Source organism: Orbicella faveolata, unplaced genomic scaffold, assembly GCF_042242905.1.
Source record: "Orbicella faveolata isolate gen_17 unplaced genomic scaffold, um_ofav_v1 contig_25, whole genome shotgun sequence".
NCBI lineage: Eukaryota > Metazoa > Cnidaria > Anthozoa > Scleractinia > Merulinidae > Orbicella > Orbicella faveolata.
The window spans coordinates 2,937,501-2,958,443 of record NW_028301553.1 but is presented as its reverse complement, the minus strand read 5'-3'; the positions used below and the strand labels follow the sequence as shown (position 1 = coordinate 2,958,443).

General features: G+C 40.4%; 1 protein-coding gene across 1 annotated transcript; it reads right to left on the bottom strand.

Annotated features, from left to right (window-relative positions):
• Positions 1-10,465: 10,465 nt before the first annotated feature.
• Positions 10,466-18,645, bottom strand: LOC110042229 (uncharacterized). The gene is made up of 8 exons (XM_089293775.1): positions 17,995-18,645; positions 16,366-16,724; positions 14,869-15,018; positions 14,667-14,780; positions 14,401-14,523; positions 12,332-12,832; positions 11,042-11,153; positions 10,466-10,607 (listed from the first exon to the last, which is right to left on the bottom strand). The coding sequence occupies exons 2-8, from the start codon at positions 16,685-16,687 to the stop codon at positions 10,466-10,468; spliced, it is 1,464 nt and encodes a 487-aa protein (XP_089149901.1). The 5' UTR covers positions 16,688-16,724; positions 17,995-18,645.
• Between the last annotated feature and the right edge of the window lie 2,298 nt (positions 18,646-20,943).

The following is a 20,943-nucleotide window of genomic DNA, read 5'->3' as shown; positions in this document are numbered from 1 at the left end:
GTGTTAAAAAATCGTCTGGAGCCATTAATCATTCGTTTCTAGCGATTGCTTTCGAACTCACAGCACGTAGGCTTGTGAAGGAAAAACCACGAAGATTTTCCCTCAATCGGATCGCTAAGGAAGAACCGTAAGTATTTTCCTTACCATGAAAAAATCGTTATACCTTCCACCTCTATCTCTCGAAAATAACTAACTTGACACGCTGCACGCAACTATAAAACGGCCTTAGACGGCCGATGTTCGAAACCCGGCGGGGACTACTGAAAGGTTGGGGATGCTCGTCGTCTCGGGTACAAATCACGGATTCTGGTCTCACTTAGGGCGTTGATGACGAAACGTCACCATTTTTAGCTGTCAAAGTTTCCTTTAGGGTGCACTCGAAGAAATAAAAGAAACGCTCTCATTTAATTTCTGTTATCAGGCTTGATTTCCGCTGATCTCTCGAGTACGCGAGTCGGATCTACAAGTGCGCGCGGGATCCTTTCTTGAACGGTGCCTAGTGATCGAACCGATTCCGTTTTAAGTGGTATCTTTTAGGGATCTAATGAAGCTCAAGCAACGTCCGCATTAGTCTCCTTTAGAAGTTAAATTCAAATTTTCCGACGAGCATCCCTTGCCTTCAGTTTCATATGGGAGCTCCCCTCCCCCCGGGTTTCCAAATGTCTAAAGGGAAGTGAAGGCGTGAAGGAGTGATGGAGTGATGGAGTGATGGAGTGAAATCGTTCCATCACTACAACTTGGAAAATAATAAATATTTCCAAGTTAAAAACGAGGCCGTTAAGTCATGGGGTAACGGCCGCTTTTGGTTCGGTATATAATATAAATGAAAATAAATAAGTTATATTACCGAACAAGAAAGCGGCCTCAAAATAGCTTCTCTATACAGAACAAAATAACGGCTGAATTCGTTAATATCATAATTCCCTCAGTCTGCATTTTACCCCCCGTATGCAGTCTGCAGTCTGTCTGCGTTTTATACTGACCGGTCGCGATACACTCTGGCGAAATCCCCGCAAGCGTCTGGTAAGAGGAGGGAAAGTTATAAAACACCGCTATATCTAACTAGTTTTCCGCTTTCTTATTGAAAAGCTGTGAAATATTATATGTGAAATTTAGAGTGGAGTAATGTACAGTTCTTGTGAAAGAAGCAGCGCGGAACACAACATGGTTAGTGATATAAAGCGGGACATACCGGCTAAATTAGACACGGTCTTACCTCACTCAAATTGGAGCAGCTTACGAGGAAAATACTTGAGCAAAATTTCTACAGACATAAACGTATTGAGTTGTGGACCAAAACTATCAAAAATTTTGGGAATTTCGGACGCCATTTCCCCCGCGCTACATCCGCAAAAATCCTCGCAGCGTGCACGCGCGTTTGCCGCACGTGATGGCGCAATTTGTTCTAAAAATAGAAAAATTGTTCCATATCCAACAAAATAACTATGTTTAGAAAAATTAATCTATCTGGTAAGGGTAGATTCAGGAATATCCTATGATATTAAAACACAGTTCTTATCCCTCTAGGATCAAGAATCTCGGAAGTTATCATTACAGGCTGCCATGTTGAGCTGTACTAACAAGTTTTGTATGATGTTGCTTTCTTTAGAGCATCAAGGATGGCGCTATTAAGTCAATCAGTGAGCACTGCAGAGACCTGACTTTACTCAGTGTCTCGGAATGCATGCAGTTAACAGATTTATCACTTCAACATCTGGGAAACAATAGTCATGAACTTATAGGTGAGTGCCCTATGCACTATAGCTGTAATACTAGTAGTACAGAAAAACCTAAATACAAGAAATTTTTCTTGTTTACAATCTGGAATATATCTCTGACTGTGTACTGCTATTTTTAGCCAGGAAAGGTAGTGACTATTGGGCTGCCATTAATGCCCGGGGGCTGGAAATTGTCCCCGGTTACTTTGAGTTATATCCGTGGCTTTTTTTGGTAGAAAAACAGCGTATGGTCTGCAACACAACTGATATAATCCATAGCTACTTCTTGCATGCCCCCACCTACATGTACTTAAAAATTTGTAGTGACAGACCTTAATTATAGCCCTGCAGAGGAGAAAAGCGTGAAATCATTGGCATCATCACACAGTCACACAGCCTACTGCAATCGAAGGGCACCTTTTCTGTCAAAACCAAAGAAACTAATAACCTCTCATGAAATTTAATTTTTAAGTGTAATTCTCATTGCTATAATATTATTGCTCAGGTGATTATAGAGAATCGTACACTCTAATTGGTCAAGAATTGCATCATACCTTGTTACATGTCTATTCACCCTGCTCAAGGCACTAATTTTCAATATGGCCGCCCCGCAATTTCTTGATGTTTTTGAAGAAGAGACAAAGAAAATGCAGTTTCTCTAATAATCACCTGAGTAATTACACTAGAAGAGCAATTATTCTCCTTGCCTTTGTTTCAGGTATTATTCGACAATATTTTCTTCGCCGTCGGTGAATAATTGTTGAATAATCGCATCTGGAGAAAGATATCATTGTAATGTTCAATACTGGCCACTACTTATTGGCGATGTTGATGATTAGTACTCGGTGAGTTTTCATGTCAAGTTTGTGTTGCAGAACATTAGTAGCAGCTCAGTACTCACGGTTTACAGATGCAGGATTCCAAGCTCTTTGTAGGGTAAGAATTGTATGTCTGAGCACTTAAGTGGTAAAACAGCTGGTAAAACAGGTCCCGTCTCACAATACTTGTTCCTAGTAATAATCTGTGAGACGTTAACGAACCCACACATTGTTCGAAAAAGAGTAGCGTACATGGTTTGTGGTGTTCTCTCTGTATCTCTCATCTGTCTTTCACGTTCATGCATGGGTTGAGTGGGTGGGTGAAATCAAATATGGACTGATAGTGATTGCCAGAGGCACCTTTACAGGTTGACGTCTGATCTCACCCCATAGAAGAATTGTAAACCTCCTTGAGACTACGTGATACACTGTATGTGCGGTATATAAATCCGTTACCATTACCATTACCACTAGTATTCATGGCATAGTCTTGAAAAGAAAGTAGGTAATACGTGTTTATGCTTGGCCAATTCAAAACCAGAAAATTGAAAAATGCTTAAAAATCTATGACAAATTTTATTTTTTATTTTATCAGGGTTGCAACAAACTTCAGCGACTGGACGTGGAAGAAAGTGTTTTGGTGAGAGGTTATCTATTGTACAGTAACACGTAAAGTACAAGAGTTAATTCAGGAAATGAGTTATGTAGTAGAATAACTTGTTAATTGTTTTGAAATTTCTTTAAGTTGAACCTCTGTTAATGCATTGGATATGAAGTGGTACTATGTTAATACGGACACCAAAGGGACATGCCAAAGTGTCCCCATTATCCGGGTGTCCGTATTAGCGGGCTAATTTTAGAGAAGATATATGTCCTGTTTAGTTGTCGGAACAAAGAAAGCTGTCCATTATAAGCCGGTGTCCGTAGAGCGCAGTTCCACTGTATATAGTGAACAAAGTTTTAAGAGAGCAGTATCTATATCGTTGGCTAAACGTACTCAACTGTTTGTGTGTCATTGTGACACGAGTGGGGAATTTTGGTCATATATGTGTGTATGATGTGACACGTGCATGATTTCAATCCAAGTAACTGATCTTTTCTTTCCTTTCAGATCACAGATTCAACCTTGAATCACCTGTCTCTCTGGTTTTTAGGATTACAAAAACTTTTAAGTGTGACGCATTTCAAAAATAGTTCCCGTATAAAACCCAGGAATTTGTTGTTACTAGTTTGTTGTGTCCTGGAATTTGCCCAAGACAATTCCCTGCAGCTGCTCTTAATTGTGACCACACAGTGCCCTTTTTTTTCTTTTGATCACACTGCTCTCTTCTCTCACAACTTGGCCATCAAAAACAACGCGAAATTTACGCTAACCCCCGCCTCCCTACACCCCCAACCCCCTTTAATTGTCACCTACTAATGTTTGTGTTCGACTTTCAAGACTAAGTATTAATTAAAAGCCATTCATTGGTTTATTCCAGCTTTCTTTTTGTTGAGCAACGTTGTACCTCTAGCCTTGTAAACGAGTTTAAGGTCCATCACACATAAGCTCACCTTGCCGTCTGTCGTTGTACAGTGTAGTAAATGCAGAGTTTTATTTTACTTGGTCAAGATTTCGTTGTGACAATAGTATGCAAAGAGTGCAAAACAGTCCTATTGTTTGCTTTAGTCTGTCATACAAACGCGCATGGTCTTCGAACGCAAAGTCTTGGGTGAAAGATGAACTGGTTACGTTCTAATTCACTACGGTCAAACGAACGTAAATTATTTACCACTTAAGTATCCATAAAAACAGGTACAACGAAGCATGGGTGGATCGCATGCGGACCCTAAAGAATAGAGAACATACAAAATACCCCAACTAGAAGAAATAACAGAAAACAAGCAATATGGAGGACACACACACAAATAATGTTATACGTAGGCTCACTGCGAAAAGGCTGCTGATCTGTTAACGAAAGGGAGGTTTTGGTTCTCTTTTCTGGCCCGTGGCGAGCTTGCGTGGCTTGCCTTCGTTTACGACTTGCCGTGTCCTTAGCCTTCTTCAACCGCTTCTCATCCTCGAACCGGAGGCCAATTCATCAGAGACGTACTCGTCTACTACTCTCCAACCGTCGGCACTCTTATAGGCTATTCGGATCAACTTTTGCCGCTTACGGATCAATTCCTTACCTTCGACAATCAAATTAGTTAGATCTTTGTTTTCAGGAGCATTTGCAGAGATTAATCTATCAAAAATTGAATCGATCTGGGCATTATGTTCAAACTGCTTTTGGTTACCTTTGAATTTCATGAGAGTAACCTGCTTGCCCACCTTCGATTTCGACTCGATCTGTTTACTCTTCTCATCCAGTTTAACTTCAAGATAGCTTTTGAACATCGAGAAGACTTCGTTAATGAAAGGCGAATCTCCGGGATTAGAAGCACCAGCAACACTAGGTTCTGTAACACTAAATTCTGTGCCGTCTCCGGGAGTAGGCATCCTCGATCGACGCGCTATACTCGTGTGAAATAGAGAACGTGACCGGCTCGAAGGATAATAAGTGTAGAGTTGCAAGGGAGAGAGATCGAACGAAACTGCCGTAAAGCATAAATAGAAAGAAACGACCAATCACGACTTCGCAATAAACGTTCTCCGACACCTAACACAGAAAATCAAGTGAGGAATGTGTCGCTAAAATACCAGCGGAAAATGTATAAACTGAGACTAGAAGACGCAAAAACAAATACCACACTTCAGACGCGTCAGACTTCCTCGCTTTAGACTACTGTATTGGACTACGATGATACCAGAATTACCTATAACCTGTAAGATCGACAAGGCGCAGACTCAATTTCCTTGTTTTATCTTTCTTCAGAGTCTTTCTCATTGCGAGTTGATCACAGATGAAAGGATCAGACAGTTTGGTGGGAGTCCTTGCGCTATTGATCACATTAAAGAACTTGAACTCGGTAATTGCCCACTCATCACTGACAACGCCCTTGACTACTTAATGTGGGTGCCCCTGTTAATATCCCGCCTTCAGAATTTCCGCGCTGGAACAAGACTCCAAGACATTCTGAGCAGCCCCCTGAGTTTGTCTTTTTTCTTTGTGTCTAGTTATCCTCTTGTTTGACCCTGTTTATTACATGAAGATTTAAGGGATAAAAGAAACTTGTCCAATTTGCCATTTTGTTCAGAGTGTCTTGCGGGTGTGGCGGTGTGTAGAACTTGAGCTAGTGTAAGCCATCAATCAATCAATCAATCAATCTAGGAACTAAAAACTCGTTCAAAATTCGAATGTGTACAAATAACACATATAAATGTACATCTGTCTTGTGTTCTTTCGAGTCCACGTCCGACTGAGTCGAAGCTTACTACTTAGCTTGCTGGCTTGTCAGCTAGTGTTTGATCTTAGAACGCGGAAAAGAAGTAAAACGTTGTAATAATAAATACTTTTTAATTGCAGTAACTGTCATTAGGTAAAACGAGTGCAGCTCTTTGACTGCCAGTTGATCACCAAAGCAGGAACAAGGAAGCTCAGGTTGACCTACTCATTTTATTTCACTTCTGTTTTGCATTTGACTTTTCCACTGTAGCTGACAATTTGTCTGACCTCTGTCTTAGTTTACATTGTTGTCTTTCTTAAGCTCACGGCATCCGTCTTAGTTTGTGTGGTTCGTTTGCTGACTCCTTGTATTTTTCAGTGATGTTACAAGGCTTGTAGTAATGCACCTTTCAGGGTGTGTTTAGCTGGCCGCGTATCGAGATGAGAAGAAATTGTCTATCAATATAATATGAATTATAAGATTGGATATCTCTAGGAATCGTGATAGTCAAGATATGTGCTTCTTAATTTCGGGTGTTTGTGATCCTACTATATATTCTCGTTTCGGGAAACTATGAAAAGGCCAGTGTAAAGTATCCTCGGCTTCGTGATAACTCCCAAGCCCGTCTGCCCTAGCCAGTGAGAACACATCCCAATGAGGAGAACAGGGGGCGCGAACAATCTGCCAGGTGAACGTGAGATGGAGTTGCCCATGGGACGAGATCGTTCAGCGCTCGTGTGTCCTATTAATTATTGCGTTACATGGTATGCGTTAACTTACGTGACCACTTGCCTCGACACGTGATCAACTTTAAAACAGTGTCGTGGCTTTAAAAGGTGCTTGAGCGATAAATTCATAAGTTTGCATTCGGAAGGTAATTTGCGAATAATTAATATTAAATGACGTTTGCTGGTAGCGACTTTGTTCATAGCGTTAAGAGTAGCAACCATTTTATTGTACATAAGCAGAGCCAATCTCATATATAATTCATTTAATTTCAATTTTTTTTATGTCATAGCTGGTGTGATGTCCAGTGGATGTTGTCATGTTGAGTGGTAGGTCATGTTGATTAATATTTTAGGGATTGTTAGAATCTTCAAATCTGTACTCTGCAGAGTTCGTGTCATGCTCTGTTCTGGCTGAAAATAGTTATCAGGAATTCTTCGTGTTTTGTGCGAGGTTTGTTTCCGTATTTGGCTTTCTTTTTGCTTTAAGTCTGGTAGCGAGGTTTCTCCCTGAGGTAACTGTTGTTTAATTATGCATGTTGTGTTGGTCTCCTAATCTCTAAACACAGCGATTCCCCTGCAACACCACCACGTACCTCAAATAGCACTGCCTCAGCGTTTATTAGGAATATAGTCTTCATGCACCATTGATCAGTATATTACACTTAATGGCGCCCTACCCTGGGTGCCACAGGTTTTTCGCGGCTTCACGGCTCACAGATCAATCCAAACAGTAAAATGGGAGAGAAAAAACCCTCTAGGACCCAAAGTAGCGGCACCCGGGACAGCACAAAGTTTTCATTTGATTATGAAAGTGCCAAGGGGTTGCTTATAAGATTTGGTGTTGTTGGGCTCCAAAGTATGTGGCAGCTTTTATTATCTATTGCGCAGATGGAAAACTATGCTTGATGAGGTGTAAGTACCTATGGTATGTTGGTCACGCATTCTTTCATTTACATTGCATGATGACCAGTTGCAAAGGGATCTGTTGACTGGCCGCAGTGTTGGTGACACAGTTTTTCGTGACATTTTAAATCAGCATTTGTTTGGCTTCCGGAAGACGCGTGACATGGTCTGCGTCCATGGCTAACCCCAGTCCCCTGCCGGTCAGGAACAGTCTTGTGTTGAAGTAGCTCTGATTTTTTAACTATCATTTTTTTTAATTTGTCACCTGCATCGAGGCCAATACAACAGCAACAACCTATCCTGAAAATTACGGGGAACAAGAAACGTGATTATTGAGGCCTCTTGAGCATGAAAAGTGGAAACACAAGTTTTGTGGTTGTTTCAGTTTTTGTGTTGTATAAAGTATTGCTGTAGTTCGAAAATAGCCGTTAGTTTGCCCATCAAGTAACCGCTTTTATTCATGATTATGAACGGGAACCGAATTTAAAAATAAAGTTAAGGTAAAGAACTTTCTCTCGCGCGTTCATTCTTGACTTCAGTAATAATACATGAGTAACAGGCATCGAGACGGGGCTTTTCTCATAAAGAAATGTGGTGTTTGCTCCATATAACAACAACAACAAAATAATTATGCGTGTTGGTTGGGACATGTCACGAACGACTCCAAGTCCGTGCGTCATCTGGTATCTCGTGATATGTAAATAGCAAAATACTTCGTTGTTGTTAGAAGTAACACCGAGTTGCCTTCGGAACTCCATATCGTACACTCCGAGGAGTTGCAGTCCTCGCAATTGACCGACAACCATGTCAGCGTGGTCGATGAATACAACGGTCCGACTTTTGAAGTAAAAAATCGTTCAGTGATTTGTCCAGTGAAATTTGCACATTGGTCATTAAGATAACTTTATTGTCAATTTCAAAACAAATGCGATTACATCGCAGCTACACCTCCTTAAGGCAATCAGTAAGTAACACCTTGATGTGTCACGTTAAAGGGACAGTATCACCAGAGGTCTCCTACGTTTTCTTGCAAACTATGCTAGGATTATAAAGGTGCGCTCACTGATCAACAAAATAACCTTTAAACGACAAAAAGGCATAAATTCAATCTCTAAGAGATCAATGATTTGTAGCGATTTTCCTCCCAGGAAACATTGTCAAAACGTCGGCCCGACGTTTTCAAGTTTTAGACCACTTCTTTCCTACTCGTCCGTAGCCACAACAGTTGTAAACAACTGTCGTGACTAGTACGGTGCATTTTACCAAGGTTAGGCAAGCACTAGTGGATTTCCAATTAATACCAACACCTTCATTGGGTTTTCAAGTAGCACTAAATCTTGGTGAGACTGCCCCTTTAATTATGGCGAAACTAAAAGAATTAGGAATATTTTCACTTGAATATATTTGCACACAAACACACGGAACGCTTCGAAAGCAGTGTGATCATGTCTATCTAACAACACGCTAACCAAAATATAATCGAGGTCCGTTAGTTAATACAAACGTTAGCGATGGGCTCCCGTGATAAAAACACAGTTCTGTCGACACCAATTCCAATAAAAAAGTCACACCTCTATTACTACTGACGAAAAATAACAACAATGTTCATCACGCTTTTTCTTAAACAATTTTCTAGCCAGTCAATTAGGTCAATCTTTTTTAGTGCTCAGGTTCGTCTTGGCGTTTACCATTTGTTCGAAAAATCCTGAATGTGTGTCCCGTTTCCAGCCTCCTGCCGAGTATAGTCGCGCACCATGATACCTCGCACTGTTCTACCTTTCTTTACTTTTCATTAGTCTTTTTTAAAAAAACAAACAAACAAAAAACAAATAACTATTCTTTCAACAGTCTATGTATCCGATGTTTCGTGCAAATGGTAAACATCCCGTGCAGTAACCTGGATTTTTGCCATTATGCACTCGACCAACACCTCTTGGAATGCCACAATTTAACATCTTTTGTGATGGCCGTAAGTGTGCTTGTTGATCTTAAAGTGCCTATAACTTTTTTTTTCGGCTTATCAAGATAATCTACAGGTTACCTAAAGACGTTCTGCGAAAAAATTTTGCGATTTGCTTAAAACCCGATTTATGTTTTACAAGTTTTGAAAGTTCTATATTTTTGCGATACACGTTCGCCGCTGATTAAGAAGACCGACAGGCTCACAACCACAGGAATGTGACATCATGTGACGTAGATTAAGGATGAGTAGATTAAGGGATTAGGAGTGTTACTGCATCTCGCTGACAACCATATCGCTGCAACGCATCTCTCACGCATTTTGCAGAGTAAAGGTGATGCTCACAGAACTGAAAACTCACCTTGTTCACTTGAAGTCAAAACTATGTGTTCCTTAATCTACGTCACAGCACTATTGTCACCGAGAAGAATCGAGAGAAGACTAAGGCGAATGGTGAGCTAAAATGGCGGCAAATTTCAATGCTTTCTAGTTTCATTTTTAAATCGTGTTTTGGGCAAATCGCTTTTATTTTTCCCAGAAACGTCTTTCAGAGATTGTAGATTAAGGTGAGAAAGTGAAAAAAAGAATAGGTTAAAATTATGGGCACTTTAAGCTAGAGGGAAAAAAACTCAGTCAAAGACATCCAACAGCCATGCAAAAGGTACGTTTCCAAAGCTACATTATACTCGTTTCAAAAACGTTACGCTTCAGTTTAGCGGCTTATGATTGATGGATATTCCTGCCAAGCTAAGTTCAACTTGTCTAAGCTTTCTAAAGTGTGCACAAATGCCTTCGGAATCATTTTGCTGAAATTCTGCCTCCCACGTTTTGTTCATCGGCTTTCAAGTTTGAACTGATACCTCGTTCCGAATGTGGTCGACCTCTCTATAACCTAACACCACAAACAGTACAACAAACGGATGATATAAGTAAGATAAGCAAATAACTTAATATTGGTACCGTGCAAAATTAGGGTATTTGAGCACAAAAAGCTACTTTACGCCTATGAGCAAGGGCATCTGACCCCGCCTATGTTGGCAACCCATTCTTGACGACTTGCACGCCTTCGTTTTGTCTTCCTTTCAGTCCTCCTGGGGGAATAAAAATAGAATATGGCTTTGTAATGGCGTCACCTGATATTATCGTTTCCAAATTAAATTCATCGTAACAACTGTCCCAGTTGAGTGTAAAGGTAGTTTAACATAAAGGAAATTGCACCAAAGAGAATGTACAATTCCTCAGTTCTTAAAAAGTTTGTCACCCACGTTTTTTAAATTTCTCACTCTAAATACCAAAGTGAAAATGCTGAGTAAGACCGAAATGTTAAAGTAATTAGAAACTTAAATCGCAGAAATCAACACTCCAGCTCAGTGAGTGCTTCAAGTCCCCTTTTCAAGAAAACAACCTCACTCAAATTAACGCAAATTTTTGAGATTAGCCTTTAATGTCATGAAACGGTATGTTTTGCAACGTTTTTTGTTTTAAGAACGTCCAGTAACCAGTGAAAACGACCTGTATTCGATGAAATGGTAGAGAAAACAACAACACGTAAATGGCCTTGATTGTCGTGCATAATCGAGATAGTACATCACACAACATGCTTACCTTGATTTTCTGCATCTGTGCAATCCCAGAAAGCCGCAGCTTGTCGAGTAATAAGATTTAAAAGTAGTATAAGTAGTGACGTAGTAGTAACGAGTTTCTTGGCGACAATCATCTGCAAGAAATTGATCTGAATGACCAAATTACAATTCAACATCACAAACTGTTAACAACGCTTGACTACAAAACCGCCCGGCTAGTGTGCAGGCCGCCTTAACACTTCACACAAATTTTCACTCTAACTGAGAAAAACAGATCGCTCAAATTTATAATCAAGTGCTATTCGTCATGAATTATTTCTGCCCAAAAATATTTACTTTCGCTAAGCGTGAAATCGGTAATGGTTAATAGATGAACCTGAAGACTGGTGGTGAAATTTAGTAAGGAAAGTAAGAGCGTGTGTCTGCAAATTTGTATACAACGTAAATACAGTTTCCTGGTGATGAAATTTATTAATTTTGCATAACTTATGTCTAATACTGCTGAGTCTTAAAAATTCCAAGAACGAACAAACTCAACCTTTGATAGAGTTTAAGGAATGGCTCACTGATCTTACAATTTTGTTATAAATGAGCTCCATATGGAACAGTTTGTTGATTTATGAATCAAAATTCTAAATTATTCGCCGGTTTGGTAATTTACTCAGATATTATCAAAGAGCTTTATACTGAACAGTTTCATGTACCATCAGTGATAAAGGTCCAAGTCGTAAAGGGTAGTGAATGGTCTTTCCTGAAAAAAGTGTTGCAGTCTCCATTTTTTGGGGTTAAGACGTTTTGTCTCGATCTGAGATCTAAAGAAGCCTCAGGCTTGCAGAAAAAATGCCAGTTTCACGCGTCTCTCCTGTCAAACTGGGTTAACCAAAGAGGTATAGCCCTAAACGCTTTTGTGTTAAAAAATATGATAGCTTGCTTGATTAATTTAGAGCTTGGAAAGCTGCTTCCCTGCGCGGGAGAGTGTTTATTGGGGGGGGGGGGGAAGCTGTTCAATTCTGGGTTGTGTCTAATCCTGAGCGTGTTTTTGATCCTGTGAAGTGTTCTCAATTTTGGGAAGTGTTTTCAATTTGGGCAAGTGTTTCTCATTTCCGTGAAATGTTTTCAATTCTGGGAAGTATTGTCAGTTCTGGAGTGTGTTTTTTATTCTGGGGTGTGTTTTTATTCTGGAGAGTGTTTTCAATTCTGAGAAGTATTTCAGATTTGTCCAGTACAGACGAGACCACACGAAAACTAGAACTGAGGAGATGCAGGGCTCTAGCAACCATAAGCTAAACATGGGATTTTAAGATAGACTTACTATTACAACTGCTTCCAGATTTGTGAAAACAGCGGTTGCAGTTGCATCGGTAGGAGCCTTGTGTGTTAACGCAGTAAGAGTTGGCAGGGCAGCTGTACCGTCCTTCGGAACATTCATTAATGTCAACACACGAATAATAACCTTGTTTTCTCCAACCTGATACACAGTTGCATCGGTATGAGCCCTGGGTGTTAATACATCGTGAACCGTAACCCGAGCACCTGTGTGAACCTGCCGAGCATTCGTCAACATCAACACAAGAACGAAGTCCCCTGTTACGCCAACCAGACAGGCAGTTACATCGGTATGACCCTCTTGTGTTGGCACACCGTGAGTTGTAAGGGCAGCTGTGTGATCCTGTGTAGCATTCATTTATGTCCACACAAGTATGGCGATCCATGTTCCTCCAACCATTCGAACAGACACAGCGATAAGAACCAAAGGAATTAACGCAAGTAGATTGCACTGGGCAGGAATTTGGATCCATACATTCATTCACGTCTGCGGGAGAAGATAAAACATGCAATACTTAATTAAAAGGCAACACAATAACAAAAACAAAGGAAATATTGGAAAGAATCTCAACAGCGTGCAAAAGAAAAAACAATCTCAACGACAACAGCCACCACCGCAAACTAAAGATACGAAGTAAGTAAGTTAGTAGGTAGGTGGGCAGGTAGGTAGCTAGGTAGGTAGGCAGGTAGGTAAGTAAGTAAGTAAGTAAGTTGGTAAGCACTTTATTATTGTGTCAAAACATCTAGCGTACTAGAATGTACGCTAATTGGGGACACTTAACTACATTACAAGATAAAAGTACACAATACAATCCTATAATATATACAACTGGTACAAAGAAAAGTAAAATGAATAAATGCCGAAGATATACAATAAAATCGGTAACTGGTTGTTACAAAGAAAACAGTCTTTACAAGTATTGTACATCAGTTGAGAAAAGTCAACTGATTTAATACGCCTTTTAAAAATGCCCACGGATTCGGAAGATTTAATGAAGTGATTAAGTTTAAACTATCATCATCATCTTAAACAAAATCTCTTAAAAATCATTTGTAGGGCCGTGTCAGGGTCAATACCGGACGGTTTGTTTTGGTGGTCTATTTCGGTCTTCGACGGTCTTAACTGCCTCGGAAACTTTAACACTTCAGAAGTAACTGTTCCTTTTGTCACCGGAGTACTGGAGTAGACAGCAAATATAGAGTTAAAAACGTAAATCAAGGCAAAAGCCAACATCAGCTCGGAGAACATTCGAGAAATTTTTAATTTGTCCTCTAAAATGTTCTGCGTCTTAAACAGATAGTCCGTATTAGAATTGGCGCAAAACAACAGTATAGCATTTTTCCTGACTGAAGTTTGCTTATCACTGAAAAAGGTTGCCCCCAATTTTCTCCTTAGAGGTCCGCAGCACTTGGCCAGATCAGCCTTTCAATAATGATGACGAACCGCGCAAAAGTACCTTCAGTTTGTTTTCGGATGCCTAATCTAAATGTCATGAGTTTCTTGGAGAGTCTAGTGATGCGCAGAACATATGCGCACCAACATTAATTAAGAGGGGGTATTTTTATACTCGAATGGACAATCCTCAAAACAGAGATCCCACATTGAAAACAGAAACATAAAACATTAAAAGGGAAACACAAACATTTGATGTCGAAACAGACATTTCATATTTTGCGGAACTTCAGGGTGTCACCTCATGTCACCTCTACTATTTTCCATCAGTTGCTAAGTGGCCAGGGTTTCATGATTACTTCTGTTTTTGCGCAACGGTTCTGTTTCGACAAAGAAATCATGAGATTTGGTAGCTATTTCATGTGCAGTGACTTCACAGATTCAGAATTCTTCATCATTCTTTTAATATTGTCTATATATAGGGACCACAAAGACGCATATTGCTGAGGATTTTTCAGGGAAAAATAGCACACTTTTGCCTTTCCTTGGGACATTTCCCCTTTTGATCATGATTAATGAATTTCCTTTACCTAAGTATAAATATTCATACACACAAACAAGCACGTTTTAGCCGTTTTAGGAACAAGGCCAAGTAAACTTACCTCTGCAACTGTTTCTTCCATCCCCAAAGAAACCTTGTTTGCAATAACAGTTGTGCGAACCCTTGATATTCAAGCACGTGGCGTTACTATGACAACTACGACCTACTTTACATTCGTTGATATCTAAACAGCAAAAGTGAGTATATGATCAAATTTGTTACACTAAAAATCAAGCAAAAGTGAAAAAACAAATTGGAAAAATATTAATTAACTGGATTTCACAGCTATTCTTGAGAAGAACCGCAAAGTTTATGATACTAATTTACCTTGCCCACAATAGTGTCCAGTCCACCCCGCTTTGCATGCACACGTGTAGTTCACGTGGCGATTCACGCAAGTTGCATTGTTTAAGCAGTGATGCCTGATGCAGTAGTCAGCAACTGAAAATAGATTAGTTTGACACGAATTATACCGCACCAAAAACTGCTGTAAGACCCGTTTGGTAAACAAAGTATCAATTCTACTCACTCTCCGTTTTCATGTCACATTCAGTTAGAATGGAAACCCCCGATTTTGCGGTATCCAACCAGTAATGACCGCTGGCCGCTTGTACACCCTCACTCGCCTTAATCTCTGTGCATGTATCACCAGGCAGCTCGGGAATAGACCCTAGGGGAACTGGGAATGAAAATAAAGAGAACTGATATGAAATAGAGATTGAGTTGAAACAATAACACCAAAAGAGGACATGGAGACGAGTGAATGAGTGAGTCGTGATTAAAGCGAACGGGCGAGTGGGTGTGTGTGTGGGTGGGCGGTTCAGTGAGTGAGTGACTGAGTGACTGAGTGAGTGAAGTCGTGAGACTATACAGGATACTAAAATAGTCAGCGACGGAATAGAAAAGGGAGCAGAAATAAATAAATACCTAAATTAAATTGTTTACAACATATAAATATTTACATTGCGTTACAATATTGTCTTATGGTTGGCAACGCATTCGCTTGAAAGGTAGTAACAGACCCAACATTAACAGTAAACATGGGAAGGCTATTCCAAAGGGGGATGACAAGTGGGAAAAAGGAGAACTTATATGCGTTAGTGCGAGCAAAGATATGTCTGAACTTATGAGGGTGGTAAGAGCGTTTGCTTCCGTGAGCTAGGGTGACAGATACTGGAAATGTTAAGTGAGTCCGATTGTACACGGCTTTATACATCATGGACGCGGCACTTAGTTGTCGACGGACTTTAAGTGTGTCCCAGCTCAGCGAATGCTGCGTAGAAGTTATGCTGGAAAACTGTGAATAATCGGAACAGAGAAATCTTAGAGCGCAGCGTTGGACAACCTCCAATGCTTGTCTGTGTTGTTTTTCAAAAGGATTCTAGGCAGCGGACGCATATTCTACATGGGGTCTAACAAGAGAGTTGTACGCTTGGGTCTTAACATACTGGCTGCTTCAGGAAAAATTTCTACGTAGTAGACCCAGTATCTTCGTAGCTTTGTGTTTAACGGATTTTACGTGGGAGTCTCAGTTCTAAGTTATCTTGTATAAAAACACCAAGGTATTTATGGCACGAAGTTGATTTTAGTGAGTCTCTGGTGGGGAACTGAGTCAAAGGCTTTAGAAAAGTCAATTAAGAGTACATCTGTCCTGATACGCTTGTCCAGCGAGGACAACCAATCTCCGAGGACGGAGATAAGCTGGGTTTCAGTAGAGAGGCCTTTCCGGAAGCCATGTTGGTGAAGGGTAAGGATATTATTGATCTCGAGATGGTTAGACAAATGGCTGCACAAAACATGTTCCATGATTTTACACGAGGTGCATGTCAAGGAGATTGGCCTGTAGTTTTTTGGCGAGGATTTATCATCTTTCTTGTATACAGGAGAAACAATTGCCTTTTTCCACTCCCTAGGGAGGATGCCAATTACATAAGACTGAGTAAAAATCAGTTGCAATATCTGACCACATTGTGAGGGAGGGAGGGAGGGAGAGAGGTAGTGAGTAAGTGATTCGCGGTTATCATACCTCTTTTCTGCCCTTTGTTCATGTAATACCTATCGTTATCCATGACAAAATGCTCCGGTCTGGCTTCCTTTGTTCGGTTATTAAGTTCACATATGTGTTCGTTGATGACGTAGTTATAGCTTTGACACCTTACATCTACACTGCACTCTAGTCTGCAATCAATTGATTTCGGTCGAACCTTCAACCTCTTGAAGGTGTGGCCTTTCAGCATTGCTTGATATACGGAGTAATAGTCAGTTCCACATTGCTGGGAAGTGAGTTCGCCAAGCATGAGAAACAGCAGAAAAAGGGTGGCAACGATGCACATTTGTTGATGAGCCATATAAAACTACTTGGTTTCAATGCCGGTAATGTCCCTCCTAAGAGCATACAAAGTAGAACAGTAAGCAGTACATCATCTTCCATTAATAAATTATCCCGTTAGCTCTCGTCATATTTACATATTGCTAAGGTAAAGTGCAAATTTTCGGCCATATACTAAAAAAACTGAGGAGACGGTACGAGTCACACATTAACGTCCGAAAAAAAAGGAATACGCTTCAGTTTCATTTTCCATGCGTTTTGACTAGGTGAAAGGTGAGGAGAGATTTTAATGACGACGTATTCTGACGTCTAGTTTCAAGATGCGGGCATGCTTGTGAACAGGCAAAGAGAGGTTTTAATTTCCTGCCTGCAAATTTATTCTGAAGATGCCTAGGCCAACATTTCCTTGCACTCTTGAGCCTTACACAACCATGCCTCCATGCGCCGACTCTTAGTAAGACTGAGTGATCTGAGTTAAAAAGTTATGAGGTGAGAAGGTTTACTTTCTCGTATGGCACTGTTATTTTAGGGCTCTACTTCCTCAGTAAGCCTTAATTAATTCTGTGTATATCACCACTATGACTTTGAACTAATTGAAATTATAATGTATACGCAATTGTGGTTTCCTGTTTAATGCGAAACTGATACACAGGAACACCTAGGCCGACGACCACGTTTATTAAAATACAGGCGCAGGGTTTTCTCCAATGAAAATTGCGCAAACCTTTGGAAGGGAGAAACTGAGTCTTTGTCCCATGTGAGTTAATTACCTTTATGACATCAAATAACCATCTTATTATTACTGACCTTGTCTTTGCATTAAAAGAAAATTTTGGTTCGTTTTCTATTGATCATATTAAATATTTCAACGGACACTGTATTGAAATTTCGGGTCTAAACTCTTAGAAAATATTCATTACTTTGGGTGAGTTTCAATTATTGCTGGTTTGAGATGTTGAACAAAAACAGGTCAACTGAGAAAGAGAGCAAACAAACAGGTGGATACGCGTCTAAAAGCGGACAGGTGGATACGTGTCTAAAAGCGCCTGTATTTTGATAATTCCCATAAGTGAGTGCTTAGCGCGTCGACAGATTGTGTATTTATCTGTCGACGTGCTAAGCACTTACTTATGGGAATTATCAAAATACAGGCGCTTTTAGACACGTATATGCCATTAAGCGTTCATCTGAGTGTGACGAGCCCATTATGAACTCAAGGATGAGATCTTTTCCAAAGAAAACTCTCAGATTTTCACTTCAGTATGGCGGACGATTTCATCGACAAAACTATCTAAATGAATGTTTTTTTTTCGCATGCATACTTACCGCACTGCTCTTTGGTCCTTCAAGCGCCGTCTTTCTCCAACTTTGTGTTCAACTACTTCGCCTTTTAGAAGGTTTCTACATCTGCGCAGCTAAATTGGATCGATTACCTGAAAATGTGGGTTCTCAAAAGTTTTAATAATATATGATACTTAATTAGAGAACGTTTGGAGGATGTTGAATTACAGTAAATAAAAAATAAATAATTTAACTCCTTAAGATCAGTTTTCAGAGCAGAACTTTATAGACTACTGTTAAGCTTAGTCTTCTGTGCAAGAAGACGAGGTTTATAAGCTATATCAGGGTTGGCGAATGGTACCCAGAAAATCGTCGATCTCGGAAATTTTTGATCCGATCTCGAACTCTCGGAAGCTTTTGTGACGAGTCACGAAGTCTCGTTTTTCATGTGTTTCTTTCGGTCTCGGAGTCTCGAATTTTTTTTCGCAAGGTCTCGGAGTCTCGGATTTGCTTTTTTAGCAGAGGTTCTCCGGCAAAATTTATCGCGTTGAGCGAGCAGAGTCAGTGTTTTTGAGATTAAGCACGGTGTTTACGCAAACGGCGGCAAATACGGAACTTTTTCTTCTCTTATTATATTCACTCAGCCCACGCGCATGCTCATTTGATCAGGTTTCCGCTGACAATAACCATGCGGACTCTTTGATGCTGAAATCGCACGAAAACATGGTCGGTGGACTGTATTTTTAGCCGGTTAAGTCAAAGAATTCAAGTAACTCGAGTTAGATTTTTTAAGTGGTTAGCCTAAGGACGTGCGATTGTAGTCTGGAGTATACCGGCGTGTCTAAGACAGTGTATTCTAAACTATCGTAGAATACCGTTTCGCAAAACAAACACAATATTTTACTGTAATGGGTCTTTGCAATAAAGAAGCACTACGTCAACTGGAGAACTTCTGGAGGTCGTAGAAAATACAAATGTAGATATAACCTCTAAATAAGTCGTCTTAAAGAAAACGACTAACTTCATACTTACCTTAATTTGCTTTACTTACATTATGTGGTGTTCATACCATGTGTTTGGTAATCCAACGTTTTGTTCTCCTCGTCTTTTGTGGTAAGTTACTTCACACTCGTGAGTCGTGCGCCGTATCGCCTTCTAGAGCAAGCTAAACACTAAACGTTCACAGCAGCTGACCTGCACCTCTTTAGAACTTCTATTTTGAATCGTTCTTGTTAATCTGCACCTCTTTTGTTCGTTGGGCTAAGGGTATATATTGTCTGCTTATTTTCAGTGGTGCTGCTTGCTCGTCTACAAAAGCTTACAAACACTAGTCAAAGTTGTTCCAGTATTGAGCCTAGGTTTTTATCCATTTCGCGGTCGAAATTATCGTTTTACTCGGTTACTCACACAGGTGGCCTGCGCAATAAAATAATTTGCCGGCGAATTTGTTCACGCCATGACAGCCGCTCATTATGATCACCGTGATTATGATGCTTCATTAGTCTTTCATTGCGCGGTTAAAATACAAGCTAATATGGTTTTAGAGTACTGAAAAGCCTTACAAACACACAAGCAAATGGATATGTAGACCTCCTTAATCGATGCTTACGAATAGCAAGAGCTAGTCAAAATACATCTTTTATGGGCAATGTCTGGTGACACGAGAATAATAAGCCCGGGCGTCTTCATGAATAATCATGTATGATTAATTGCAAAGTTAACAATTTACTTACATTTTAGTCTAAATGTCAGCCGTCTCTTCCCTTTACCCTGAGGGGGGCGCGGGAGAGAGACTCTCTCCTGCGCCCCCCTCTGAGTAAAGGGAAGAGACGACTGAAATTCAGACTACTTACATTTGCGTTTTCGCCGTTTCTTGTCCTCCACCCTCTCCTCGTCCATAACGTGTTATATCAACCAGTACGGAAGGTCAAACAATATTTAGCAGCTGAAGCTAGATGGCGTAGTAAGCTCGAGAAACTAACGGATGAACGCCGATGAGCAGCCATGAGATGTTTGAAAGTTGATGACAGCGTGTGACCTCGAAAGTAACTGAAAGTCGGGTCGTGATAGGCCTTAAAATGGTCGAAATGTTAATGCATAACTAAATAGTTAGCGTTTATCTGTGACTTCTAGTTTGGTAGTTCAAATAAACTACAAGTTATTGATTGTATGATAGTTTTTACCACTTCCCTAAATGAGATCCAGTTTCAAGCGACCAAGAGCGCACGAATCTTACGTCTCGGGCTCGGAGTTTTGCATAATGAAGGTCTCGGGCTCGGATTTTCCGAAATCGTTTAAGTCTCGGTCTCGAATTTTTAAACAACGGTCTCGGCGTCTCGGCAAGTCTCGGCTTTTACCATTCGCCACCGCTTATATCAGGAGCCATAATCGGGGACGGAGACCGTAAGCGAGCGCCATTTCTAGTATGGGGGCTGTCCCTATGATATGGGACAATTTTTCTATTTTTAGAACAAATTGCGCCACCATGTGCGGGACACGCGCGTACATGCTGCGAGGATTTTTGCAGATGTAGCGCGGGGAAATAGTGTCCGAAATTCCCGATATGTTTAATGCTTTTGGCCCGCAAATCAATACGTTCATGTCTGTTGGAATTTTGCTTCAGTAGTTTCGTCGTAAGCTGCTCCAGTTTGAGTGAAGTAAGACAGTGTTTAATTTAGTTATGTCCAGCTTTATATTACAGACCAAGTTGTGTTCCGCTGCTTCTTTTTCAAGACCTCCACATTACTCCGCTCTAAGTTTCACATATGTTGAAGGTTAACAGCTTTTCCATAACACAGCAAAAAATCAGTTGGATATATTTGGATATAGCAGCGTTTCAGGACTTCAAAATTTCCCTTCTCTTGACACACGCTTGCGACGATTTCGCCAGAGTCTATCTTGACCGAAATGTAAAACAAAATAATTGCAAGTTTGAGTTTCGCCTGAATTCTAAGCAACGCTTGATATTTTATCAAGGCCCAATAAGTGGCAATA

What these genes read in the sequence shown, in the direction of transcription:
- LOC110042229 (XM_089293775.1), bottom strand. Translation starts at nt 16,687, where the DNA reads ATGGCTCATCAACAAATGTGCATCGTTGCCACCCTTTTTCTGCTGTTT. An exon ending in GAACAAAGGGCAGAAAAGAG is followed by an intron (nt 15,019 to 16,365) that starts GTATGATAACCG and finishes TTTCATTCCCAG; the next exon opens with TTCCCCTAGGGTCTATTCCC. An exon ending in ATCTGGAAGCAGTTGTAATA is followed by an intron (nt 11,154 to 12,331) that starts GTAAGTCTATCT and finishes AATTTCTTGCAG; the next exon opens with ATGATTGTCGCCAAGAAACT.